The sequence below is a fragment of the Linepithema humile genome, chromosome 4 (assembly GCF_040581485.1).
Source record: "Linepithema humile isolate Giens D197 chromosome 4, Lhum_UNIL_v1.0, whole genome shotgun sequence".
Classification (NCBI taxonomy): Eukaryota; Metazoa; Arthropoda; class Insecta; order Hymenoptera; family Formicidae; genus Linepithema; species Linepithema humile.
Genome location: NC_090131.1, coordinates 27764092 through 27777599, shown reverse-complemented (window position 1 = coordinate 27777599; position 13508 = coordinate 27764092). Strand labels below are relative to the sequence as shown.

At 37.0% G+C, this 13508-nt stretch overlaps 1 protein-coding gene across 1 annotated transcript; it reads right to left on the bottom strand.

Annotated features, from left to right (window-relative positions):
* Positions 1-7957: 7957 nt before the first annotated feature.
* On the bottom strand, positions 7958-12965 carry LOC105677801 (uncharacterized). Its single transcript, XM_012376656.2, has 5 exons — positions 10723-12965; positions 10257-10479; positions 9953-10132; positions 9722-9848; positions 7958-9041 (listed from the first exon to the last, which is right to left on the bottom strand). Exons 1-5 carry the CDS (start codon positions 11233-11235, stop codon positions 9002-9004), a joined length of 1083 nt encoding a protein of 360 aa, XP_012232079.2. The 5' UTR covers positions 11236-12965; the 3' UTR covers positions 7958-9001.
* Positions 12966-13508: the final 543 nt, after the last annotated feature.

Genomic DNA, 13508 nt, shown 5'->3' with positions numbered 1-13508 from the left:
GTCCGTTCGAGAACAGCCAGAGCCACGAGGTCTGGCTGTTCCCTTCCATCGGCCGTTCAAATTCAAATCTGATTGGTGCGCCGTGCAGGTTGCGCAGTAAAAATGGCGCGAATTTTTCTATAGCGTTTTCCTCGTCGCACGCACGTGACGTCCGCTCCGTAGTCTCTTTCCAACTCGTGCTCTCTCCACGTGTAACCCTCACCATCGAGTTTTCGTACTCGAAACCGTCCAACGGATTATGCTAAGCGATCTCTCGCTCTCGAGGTGGGGAAGAACATGCGGCATAAAGCGTACCTTTTGCATCTTTTTCTAAGCAGCACGACGTATAGAGCGATCACGATTGCGATTCGAACATGCTGCGATGTGATTTGAACTGATCTTCTTTCCGTCGAGATTTTTTCCGATTGAACTATCACGCTTGCTCAATCGCGAAATTGCTCGGAAGAAGTCTTTCTCTTATTAGTATTTTTAATTAAATTTGCCTTTTGCATAGTTTTCTTTAGATATCAAATAATGGGTTAAAATAAATAATTTTGGATTTTCTTATAAATTGTGTTATGGTTTCTTACGCAGCGTGTTTAAAATATTGTGATATGGGCAAAACTTGATAGCAATTTCGACAAATAAATATTTAATGTTAGTATTAAATTAACTGCTTTGCCTGACGAAAAAGTAGACAGATTTATTTGAAAAATCCGAAATTATCTATTACACAACTCAATAATTTGTATTTTCATATCTGCTGCATATATTTGCTTTTACATATAAAATTTTTTATTGTTATTTAGATACAAAAAATTTGTTGTTTTTATCGAAAAATCTAAAGATACAACAAGTACAATATTTTCGGTAAAAGTTTATGGAAGAATAGATGTTTTCGATCGTATAAGCGTACGCACCATTGTGACTACAAGACAGTCCAATTGTCGTGAGCACGACTGCTTCGGGCATTTTTGCGGGAAGTCGGGCGTTCTGCAGCAAGAAGAAAAAACGGTCATCCGAGCAGGTGAAGCAGCCGGAGAACGAGAGGGAGAGACCAAGTGAAAATAAGTCTCAGGCCCTTCGAGAAGCAGCAATCGTCTTCTTCTCGAGCGCTTAGAACTTTCGCTAGACGCATCTTATAAGCAAGCCGTAATCATGCGGTTTTCATATGTGTCGTGAAGGGTGCATTATATTGCATCGCATTATACGCCTGTCTTTATTTTTATAGTATCTTTTCATAAGATCTTATTTTGTATTAAGTTTCTTTTGCTGCCTCGCTTTTGTGATGTCAGTTTAATATTGACTAATCTTAATTGCAATTCTTTACAAATCTGTTGCTATCTATACATTTTTCATGAATATATTGTGTTATATAACAGGTTAATGTGACTCGACACAATAGGGCCACGCTTTCCATAAACGGGATTCAAAATGCAACCCGAGAAGAACGAAGGTCTCACCTTTGACTCTCAGGCGTCACAGTTCTTTGAATATTTTCTTTCAAAAATCAATCACAATTTAGTTTCTTTATGAAATAAGTAAATTATCATCGTAAACGCAGTCAGTCAACTATAAATTACGATACATTTGTATTTTTTATTTGTTACAACATTTTTTTCTTTTATTACATTTTCTTTAAGCTTTATAGAGGTATTGAAAAATTTCAAAGAATACTATTTGTTATAAAAACAATTTCTCTATCCCGCAATACAATTTCCATTTCGAAAATGGTGCGTGAATTGATTAAATACATAAAATCCCGCTTAAGTGATATTCGCGTATAAATTCGGGTGGGCGAGACGAGGGGGAGAGAGGGGGGCGGTATGCAGATAGAGTGCCTGGAGCCGGTGGAAATAATAAATGCGCCACTGTGCGCACGTACACGAAATAAAGCGTGACGTACGCCGCGAGATTCGAGACGTGCAATTATAAGCATCTTGCGCGCGATACCGGATGGACTGTAACGTGGCCTGGCCGAGTCACGGTTCGCTATATCACGGCTGGCCCGAATGATGGGGGTAAATTCGACCGTTACAGAAAAGCACATTGCAACGCATCGAGTGTGTGCGTGCACACGCGCATCCTCCTCTCGCGCGTTCACCATGGACAGGTGAACACCGCGACCACCATGACCAGCGCCTGTAAACCATTAAGTTTGTGATTGCCTCTTGGGATTTTTCCGTAATACCCACGCCCGTTTGGTTATTATCGTTGATTATTACGCGCTTTGTAACGTAATTACTTCCTAACGTAAGATTGTAGTGTATGCAAGATTGTTGGCGATTATCAGTTGATAACGCATAAAATGTTCTGCGGGAAATGTACATGACTCTACGAATGTTTAAGAAAAAAATTTGTCGAGCAATTTGCTATTTTTAAATTTTTATAATAATGCTGTTGTATGAATCTCTCGTTATTCCGCGGAAATCGTTTTTCTCGCTCTCGGCATAGCCGTTGTATCTCCGCGGAAATGCCGACTTCCTTCTTGTTTAAACGCGGGAACATCGATATCCGTGGGGGATTTCGAGTTTCGAGTCCCGCGCTCCCCATCGGGTGCCCACTTCCGGTTCTGGTCAAGCAGACCGGAACAAGCGGGGTCCCAGGGGTACACCGTGACGTCAGAACGTCGTCGAAAATTAGGGAGAAACCGATCTGCAGGGGTTCCACGCCAGGATGTAGTTAATGCCGCGACTTTAACTCGTACCGAAGACGATTACCGAGCCCGATCATTTTTCACGGTTATGAGTAGATTAATGATGCAAACGAGGCACGCAGAACGATTTTTGAAAATGCCGATTATATGTTACCGCCGTACTGTCGGTTCCTTATTTTATTTTTACCTGATATATCCTTGTGCAGAAAGCTAACAAGTTAAAATGTTTAAAAAAAGTTTGTAAATTATATTATACTTTTTCAAACTATTATTTATACATTTTTCAAATTGAGTATATTAAATTTTTCCACGATAGCATTTAAATAGAGAAAGTAGAAATTTAATTTTTATTTTTAGAATACATATGTTAGCACATCATCTTACCGCGTGTTCTTGTGTTAACTGTGCGTGTTTTCGTTTACAGGCACGATCAGTTCTTCGCCACGAAGGAAAGCGCCTCGTGAAAAGATGATCAACAGCTGACACCGCAATGAAAGAGGAAAGAGAATGAAGGACATCGTATAAGATGAGCGGAGAAGTCGCAGAGAATAAGGTAAGAAAAGTCAAAATTCTACCCTTTGGCCATCGGCGCGAGCACCTGGCAGCATATGTGCCAAATATAAAAGAAGCATCGAACGAGCATCTCTGCGGGCTGGATTCTCTTCTCTCTCGCTCCGCGAATTCTGTTCCCGCTTGGTTGGCTACGAAAACTCTGCGGGATCATCGGTGCGTCTCGCGCGGCTTTCTTCGCGTGTCCAAATTAACGGAAGCGCACCGCGTGTCGACCGATGGTCGGTCAGCTGTTCGTCGTGATTGTTGCCAACCGCGTATTAACTTGACATCAGACAACGGACTCGAATATGACAAACAATTCTACTGCAACTTTATCCCAAATTTTATTTTTCTCATCTTAGTATCAATGATGGACAAATTGATCGATTGACAATTTGCAACCTTAATTTTCATAACAGATTTGTGCTCTGACAAATATAAACTTTTGAAACAAAAAAAAATTAGGCTCGAAGAGGAGGAGACATTAAAAATTCAGTATTAACTGAACAAAAATTTTCGTTTTTCCTATTTCACGATAAAGTGCCAATTGGTTTCAAAACCGCATTGCACATTGCGGTGTGGCTTCAGGTAGTGTGGAAAAAAACATAGAGATGGCAAGATAAAGGGCAGAAACTGCATAATAGGTCTCTCGTTTACAACTACCTGTAGATATCTGAAAGCGTCTGCGAGGAAACAATGCCGTCTTTTTGGCGCGCGAGCAAACAGACGAAACAAACAAGAGTGGTCGCGTGGGTGCAATGTGGTTGCCCTTATGCGGAAACTCGATATATTTAGAGTTTCATGCTGCAAGCCACAAGACGCTTAGTGGGCGTGCCGTAGATTATTATCTCTCCTAATTTGCGTAGGAATGTTAGGCTCATTGCCCAGAAATGCGATAGCGAAGTCGCTCGATGTTTTCAATGGAAATAAGATCGCGTCTGTACATTGTCACGTTTGTCATAGACCATCGGTGTATAAGTGGTGAAAAGGGTGTGCGTAAACAGCTGCCGTTGGGATGCAGATGCTCTGGAAATTTTGAAATTTCACCCACGCAAACAGTCGCGGATATTGTAAATGGATCCGCGCGAGGCTGCGCCTTTCACGCGCGCAGAAATTCTCATTTTCGAACGCTTTGATAGAATTTTTTGCACTCGCGTAATTGGCAGAGCTATATTCGCAACAAAAGTCGATACGGAACACTGAATTAGTATTCACGAGTGATTTAGCTTCTTCTTACGATATTATTTTGTATTGTTTATTGAGTCTTTTAATGATTAAATATCAATTATTTAGACTCATGGATTCATTCAACAGATGATTTACAGGGATAAACATGACGTCTCTTTTGCGCGAAGTAATCAATGAAACCAATCCACCAATGAATCCACTTTATTTCTTCTGTCCTCGCAGAACTAATTAACGCGGCGTTTAAATTTATACCTAATAAACACACGTCTTCTATCTGTTACGCCTAATACGGTTAATCGATACGTTGATCGGCCGCTGTATATATAAGACTAAAACGGTCGCGGGTAATTGAGCCAGTTTACTCGCGGCGCAAAAATCGTGCGTGCACCGGAGCGGAGGAAGCGTTTAACGCAGGATGTTGCTCTACACTTTGTACTCCGTGCGTGCCGCGCGCTCGTTTATTTTTCTCTTGGCCGACGCGACGCCGCGTAGCATTGACCGCTCACTGCGAGATGCAGAAAAGGACGAGGAAAAATTGTCGGCCAGATATTAGCCGCTTTTCAGAGCGAGGATGCAATGACATCGTTTCTCGAACAACGACGCTCAAGGTCGGCGCTGCAATTTTAGTCAATTTAGAAGTCTTTTACGATATGAACCGTAGACATTAAGAACTGCAATTTGCATGCTTTTTATAGACGTCGAATATAATAATTAGTGTTTTCTTTTTTTGGTTACACGAACATCTCTCGATAGTCTGTCCTTTACTTTTGTTTTATTCTTTTTCGTCGAGAAATGTGAATAAAGATTGCTGACATTTTGTTTTCTTAATTATACGCAACTCTTCTTACAAATTACGTTAATAAAGATATGATTGTAGGATCGATTTTTCGTGCGCACATTATTTCATTGATAGAAGCAGAAATTTTAATAATGTAACGTTAATCTACTTGATAAATCTTGATAAATAATGACGTATACCTTGCTGACGATAAGATACGAGGTGCTAATCTTTTTTATGGTGTCCTGATTTTCTTAATAGATGTACAATATGATAATGGCGCGGTTTTGACAAATCTCATTTAATTCGAAAAGACATCGCGAGGAGCTCCGGGGGAAGTTGGGCTTGGTATGGCAGAGCACACAGAAGGAAAGCAAAAACGCGCACGGCCGAGATCCGAACAATGCGGGAGGAAGGCGTGACGGTGAGCTTTACGAATCTCCGTCGATCCAGCTGCTCGTACCTACATACACAATTTACCGTCGACCTTTCGAAGCCTCCACCTCCGCGCGATAGTTCGTTCAGATAGTCTGAATACCGGCAAATCTGCCGACGAACTGCCCCCGCTGGAGGGGGTGGAACAGCTGTTTCGTTCAGGAAGAGAAGAGCCTCGTTGTGAATATTTAAAGATCCCAAGTGTAAAGATCCTATGTATTCTACTTTCAATGAACTTTCTAGTTGTCAGAGACGATTGATGGGATTAGATTGTTCTAGGAATACATCAAATCAAAATAGAAGAAATTAATTTATCATCTTTTTTGTTATTTTAATGATCAATAGGGTGGATTTCATAATTGTTTTAAAAGAAAGTGCAAAATTTCCATCTATTTTTAGAAAGTTTTGACGCTTCACTCTGAGTAGCAGTTGTATTCTTAGTCGAAAATCATAGGTGAAAAAAAGATCTCGCCAGGCAACGCAGTCAGGATAGCCAGATGCCGTAGGTAATTAAATCGCAAACAGAAGCAGGACGTTTCACACGGCTTGACGGATCGCAGGCCTCAAGGCACGCCATTAACTTTAAAAGCTAGATCTCATGCGTTACAAAGTATACAATGAATGTTTCAAGGCAGATCTTTGTGTTTTTATAAACGAAAACAAATATTGAAACGCAATAGTAATTTACATTTTATGCTTTAATTATTTTTTGAAGAAAAGCTAATGAATTTAAAAAGCCGAAAGATTTATTGGAAGATTAAATGCGTTCCGAAATGTGTCACATGTCGCGTCACATGTAGTAATTAAATAGTTGTCACGAAAGATCTCTGTTTTTCTCATCACCTTAGCGTAACTAAGCTCTCGTATTTCCACGCTCGAAACAGGAACAGGAAGGACACGTCCCCTTAAGCGAGAAAAAATTGTGGGTTGATCTAAAGAGAAACCATCTTGTCGTGCGGGCAGCAAGTAATCCGATCTTTTGGACAGTTTTACGGCTTCTATTAATATTAATTGTGAACTTATTTTTCGGTGCAAAAGATATTTAAGATATTTGAGAAAGATATATAGCCGGAGATAATATTAAGTGGAGTTATCTTGCGTACTATCTAGCGAATATGATAAACATGTATTTATAAATGGAAGATATCTAATTATTTATAATTATTATAAATCGACATTTATAATAATTATAATTTCGTTAGTATATTTGGTTTATAAATGGACATTTATAATAATTATATTTATTATATTTATCATATTCTGAAGATTATTTTCCGCAGAAAAATCCAAATTTTTCACATTATAAAACACTATATCCGCTATAATATTGCTTCATCTTGTAAAGTAAAACCTCGATTGCAGAATTGAGCAACATCGTTACTCCACACGATTTCTTCGCCGCGTTGAACGGCGCGTCCGGTTGCAGCAACGCGCGCAATTGCAGCGTGTGCGTCTTTTAACGATAGGTCTGAAATGGAAAAAAGGAAACTCGAAATAGCTCGTTGTCAGATAAGCTCTACAGACTCCTGGGAACGCGGTTCCCGCCAATTCCTTGACGGGTGCTCGAGGCGGTGTAACGGCCGTTGGTCCGAGATGCCTCGAAAGTGGCAGGTGCAACTCGGGCCAAACTTCATTAAACACAATCCCATCTGCGCCCTCATACTTTCAAGACGTCTCGTAGCCGCCGTAACTTTTTGGAGGATGAGAAAGAGAGTGAGAGACAGAAAGAGGAAGGTGGGATAGAAAGAGAGAAAAGAGAAGAAAGGAGCCCTAGCAACTCCGGAACCTCCGGTTGGCGTATCTGTTCTTGTCTTTTTTCCTCTTTTATCTTTGCTCGCAAGACAGGAGGATTGACTCGTCCGACGGAGTTGCTCGAAACTACACGCTCTGCGTGACAACAACTGAAATGCGACAGGTGCCCATTCTCGCGCAACGGGAAAGCGTATTGTAAGAGAAAAGGTGACACACTTGTCTGAATACCAGGACATATTTAAGCAAATTATAAAATATCCCGCAGCACAATAGAGCGTTGTCAACGCTTTTTGTACTTATCAATATTGATCGTTTTTTTACTCTTCAAATCATTTAAATTGCTCTATTCCACTATTAATTATCTATTATGTACTCATGTACTTATCTACTTATTAGAGTAAAATAGGAAGTCACGATATGGATATGTAGATATTTCAGAATTTTTTTATGTTAGGATTGTGGATTTTGAAGGTGCGAGCGTGTGTTTTTCGAATTAGTAAAATTTAGACACTGAAGCGAGTCAAATCGTCGTTGAGTACAAATTGTTTCTCGGTAGGAAGAGACAGCCACGCGGCTGGTCCTTCTGCCACGCGTGCCTGGTCCTTCGAACCCTTGAGATTTATTGGTTTTAGAATGCCGTCAACTCGGAGAAAGATCAGAAGCAAGCGGCGCTTACGAAATACTCGCACGACTTTCACATCGATAACTTAATAACAGTAATCATACAACAATTGTCAGCTGATTAAGCGCGGTTGCGTATAAAAATAAAGACAAAATAATGAAACTTAATGAAGACTTAAATATTTCATCTCTTATTAACTAGTAATTTCGTACAAATGAAGATTTTGTACGCAGAAGATTATTATCATAACAATTTTGAAGATTGTATTATTTTTGTATATTGTATAGCTTGCAGTATTTTTATAAAACGCAACGATCTATTTATAGATAACGAAAAACGCACAATCGATACAGTTTGATAAAGATCATTCGCCATTCCGTGAAAAATCCTTAAAGACCGACTCGTTTCCTCGCGAATTTCGGTGATGTTGGAACTTTTTTCACAACTCACCATCCGCACGATGTCGTAAAAGAAGCTCAATTTAAACGAGAAAGCACATAATATATAGGCTTTACAGGATCTTTAAACTTTAAAGGGACTGGCGCTCAAACAGCTGACGCTTCTTAAAATACTCAGATATTCTATCCAACAAATTCACTTTGAAATCGCAAATCAATTGATGTTAGAAACTGTCAGTTGTAAAAATATAGAAATTTGATGGGAAATATCATTTACACGCTTTATAGACAATATCTTTTATAATTTTATTTTTTTAAATAGTATTATAAATGCTCTTTCCGTGTATTGACTTATCTATATTCTATAGTACTGATTCGGCCAATTCGATACGATTAGCTTTTCGTATTTCCATAGTTCTCACGCTGATAAAACGATTATCGTGCTCATCCTCTTGTCCTTCCCCATTTTACATAATAGTAAACATTCTTGCTGACCAATTAATGCGGATAATCGTACATTTCGCCGTGGCATCTGCTGCAGGCAACATGATATCCAGGTGTTAAACGAAGCGTGTGTCTGTAGCGTTTGATACTTTTTCTGCCGGAATCAGTATGAAATACGACCACCTTTCGGTCCTCGTTCACATCAGCGAGCGAATACACGATGGACAACAAATTTTCCTATTAAAAAAAATATGCCAAAAGTTATATTAATATATATAAAAGAGATTTAAGTGGAATATGTCATTTTATGCAACAACGCGCGTCATGTCGTTATCGCTTCGCGTCAACTGAATCAAAATCAATATGCACGAAGAGTGAAATCAATATGCTTCGCAGAGTGCGTCCCGGCCGATCAACGGTTCACACGATTACGCAGATGGCGTCGTAAATGTTACAATTTACCAAGTAACGAGGTAATTGGGGTGGGCGTAACCGTGACGGATACAAGGGTGATCGAAACCTCGAACTATTCTATTTGTTAAACCCAGCTAATTAAAGAATATTGTTTTCCCAGCGCCATATGCAACCTTTATTAACTCATCACGTAAGGATCGGCGACTGCCAATCTAATCCGCAAGATCGCGGGCAATGGACAATAAAAAAATATATAATATGCAGATAATGAGAGACAATTATCAAGATAACGTATGTAATATAAATATTTACTGTTAAAATAATACTGTGAAAGTGGCTGATGTTTTGTTTTCGATAACGATTACTACTTATTTACAAGAAATTCAATAATTTGATTTGTTTCTACGACATGTCGCTGATACTTTCTGTGAGCTTTTTAAAAACTATGTATATTGTCTGTTTAAAATTATTTGCGGTAGATAACATTGACAGAATCTTTAAACCTTGCGAAATTGCTCCTCCTGTAGCGCCATGTTAAATACAAGATGACAATAACGAGAAAAATATCAATAAATAGTATGACAACGATCATTTTGATATTATCAATTGTTCGAACAGCACAATCAATCTCTGAAATAATAAGATATTTAATTAACAGTGATTAAAGAAGGCATAATGTAATTTGTCCATCACAATTATAACGTATTAGTTAGTAACAGCGTAAAGCACCACACCTGTTTTCGAGCAATCCTTGTCGCACTCGTTGAATGTAATCAAGCGAACGTCAGAGATAACAACGTCTATCTGCTTTCCAACATTTATTGTGGTATTTGCTTTGCATATAAATGCTCCTTCCTTTATAATGGGAAATAATTTCAGGTCTCTGTGCTGTGTGTCCTCGTGTATTTTTCTCTCTGTCAAATATTGAAAAATGCATTTATAACATATTTAAATAATATAATGAAAGATTAGAATAACGTGTCATATATCACACTACATTTGCGATCTTGCGGGATTTTGAAATGTAATTCAGTGTACCTCGTGCATACGGGAAATTGTATATGTCGACAGATACAAAATTAAGGAAAGACTTATTGTCAGTAGCGTTGTAAGTGTAACCAAAAGTGATTTTGTTTTTTTTGTCTTCGTCGTTTTGATTTTTGAAACTTTCCTTCCAGCTCAAAGTTATTTCGTTCTCTTTTTCGCTACAGATGCCTGTTGTTATTGCATTCGTCGGAACCGTCAATGTAATTTTATTTTTCTAAAAAAATATAATTGCAAAATTAAATAAAAAGCAATTGCAATTGATACTTTAAATAGACACTATAACTGCTTTTTAAAAAGATAATTACATTTGATTAATTGGTAAAGTAATGATTAAATATGCACCGTTATTTACTAAAAAATCGGTTAAATGTAAATTTTTTTTTAGATTTAATTTTTTTAAACACGTTTTTAAAAATATTTAAAAAATTGTTTTCAAACATATGACAGTTTTAATTACCTGAGAATCCTCGATTTTGTAATGTATATTTATTTGAATCGTCATGTTAGATAAAATGCACGCCGTTTTGTTTTCGGTCTTATTATTCCATACGACATAATTAAATTTGGGGTCGGTAGTTCTACAATGCGTTTTATTTGTTTTAGCAGACGTTATATTTTCTGATGTCATATAGCTCTCGCTGCTAGTTGTAGATTTTGTAGTACAATTAGTAGTAGTGTTTGTATTTGTTGTCTCTGATGCACTTGTTGATGTCATTTTTGTAGTTGAAGATATTGTTGGAGTAGTTGATGTTGGATTAGTTGATGTTGGCGGAGGAAAAGGTGGTTGCGTTGTCGTCTGCGTTATGATTGTAGTTGGAAGAATTGTCGTTGATCCTTCTGTAATTATTTCTGAAGCAGCTGTTGTAATTGTTATGTCTGTTGATATTTTTATTGTATCGTTCACCAGTATTGTCGTATCTGCGATCATCGTTGTATTTATTGTATTCGTTGCAAATGACGTAGACGACATTTCTGTAGTTGTTGATTCACTCTTTACACTTGATGTTGTTAATTCTATTGTTGCATTTGCCTCTGTACAATTTACATCTTCATACTTAAATTTGATATCCTTATTTGCTTGGATTATGTACGCAACTGTTGGGATAAATATTTTATCGATATTTGCTTGTTAAATCAGTATAATCGACAGGGAAATAATTTCTTGTAAAAAAATAAATAAAAAATATAAAAAACATTTTTTAATTATTTAAGTGACATTCTCTAGAGTGTTTTTTTTTTAATGCAATCAACGAAAATATATATTTTTCTATACTTTTGTTTTTTTTTTTTACAACAAATTTTCTCCTTGCCGATTGTACTATCATTTACTAGATTTATGTATTTTTTCAAAAGAATGATTAAAATCAGAATGATTAATCAGAAGATTATTATAAATTATAAATTAATCATTAGAAAACTGGTTATTGAATAGAAACTTATTTAAAAAATAAAAATGTAGTTACTTAACTGTACAGCAATAATATTTGAATTCCGATTATCGTGAACAGCAGTCGAATTAAAAATACAGTTTTTCGTTTCATACTTTATTTTTAATACTTCGGAACACTTCTTTTTACGGAACACGCACTGCTATATCGCCGTATCCGTCACTAATTAACCACAATTGCTACACAAGATTTAATAAGTCAATCAGTGCTGACTTATCTTAAAAACTTGAAGAATATCTTAAAAAGAAGGATTTTTTTTAACTAAGAACAAAATTTTTTAATTATCCAGAAAATACGAATAACAAAATAGTTAATCAATATGTTACGTTTGTCGTTGTGAAAGGTAACGATGATTAATTCAGCTTCTCGTAAGAGCAAAAAGTTATCCGATCAAGTGTGCATGACAGCGATTAATATACACGATTCACGTATTTTAGCATATCCCTATGACATCATTGACGTTTTTGCGTATTATCATTTTGTTTTTGGCCAGACGATGAGATAGGATATCTGTAATTCTTCCCCTCTAACCTCTACCCCTCTAATCAGTACATTTATTCTAAATCTGCTACAGTTAGATTCGTAAAGCGATAACTTGCAAAATTTTTAAACGGCATTTCGTTTATTTTTAAGTGAGGTTAATCTCACTTTACGATTGAAACTTTGAAACAATATACTTGCAAAGCTTGTATCAATTAATATGGTTGAGGCTATTAATGATTCTTGCATTCACAGTTTCCATTATTTTACAATTTAGAGCTTATTTTTAAATTCTCTTAAATATTTTGTCAGATCAAGAGTTTGTACTTCTCACGAATTTGTAACATATAATCTCTATTTTTTAAATATAGATTTTTAAAGGGCGATTCGGAAATAAAGCCTACAATTGACAAACGCGTGTAATCAGTACTCAAGATGGGTTACCGTTTTTATTTTATATTATAGCGTATCGAACAATAGCAGTAATCACGGTGGAACAATTAACGGATCATGCACGAATGCACCCTTTTCCGCCATATCGTTGCACGACCGGATATTACTGTACGGTTTTTTGTTTTCGCCATATTATTATCTCTTTTGTCGCGACTCGTGTCGGTGCGCGCTACAATCGGGACCGGTGAAATATAAACCCTCTACTCCCGCGTGAGCCACCCCTTTTCCGATTTTAGTGACTCGCGAGTGGTTGCGGTTTCAATTATTACGTTGACGTGGAGCACGTGAAGGTGGACAAAGGCAGAATGCTGTCGCACTTGACAGAAATTGCATTTGTGGTCGCGCAGCACACCCCGTGGTCATTAATCGTGCATTAAGCCCATACCGATCGTTGCTCCGACTCTGTATTGCAAACTATTATTCTTTCAGCTGCCTAATTCGTGGTTTTGCTTGATTTTCATGTCTGTCAATTTTGTTGCACCGAAAAGATGTTTGGTTTGCTTCGAGTCATTGCTGCAGATTCTTTAAGCGGAATATAGCATCTGGAGATTCTTCATTAGTCTCATTCATTCATTCATTCTTCTCTTGACAGATAAAAAGTAAATATTTTCTTGAAAGTTGCTTTAAAATTTTTTAAATATTAGTATTTGATTGTTTGTAATATTTCTCAAAAGTAATACATATAATATTTTAAAAATTTACGTAAAAAATTATCGTGTGGAAAGTTAATAAAAATAAAAATTTAAAAATTAGTTATTTTAAACGATTAATTAAATTTGCTCGATGTAATTTAATTTACTTCCTTTATATACACAAAATTGCTCATACAATTATTCTGAGCAATTTAAAACAGCATCTTTTT

What these genes read in the sequence shown, in the direction of transcription:
- LOC105677801 (XM_012376656.2), bottom strand. Translation starts at nt 11,235, where the DNA reads ATGTCGTCTACGTCATTTGCAACGAATACAATAAATACAACGATGATC. An exon ending in CAATTTCCCGTATGCACGAG is followed by an intron (nt 10,133 to 10,256) that starts GTACACTGAATT and finishes AATATTTGACAG; the next exon opens with AGAGAAAAATACACGAGGAC. An exon ending in AGGAGGAGCAATTTCGCAAG is followed by an intron (nt 9,042 to 9,721) that starts GTTTAAAGATTC and finishes TTTTTTTAATAG; the next exon opens with GAAAATTTGTTGTCCATCGT.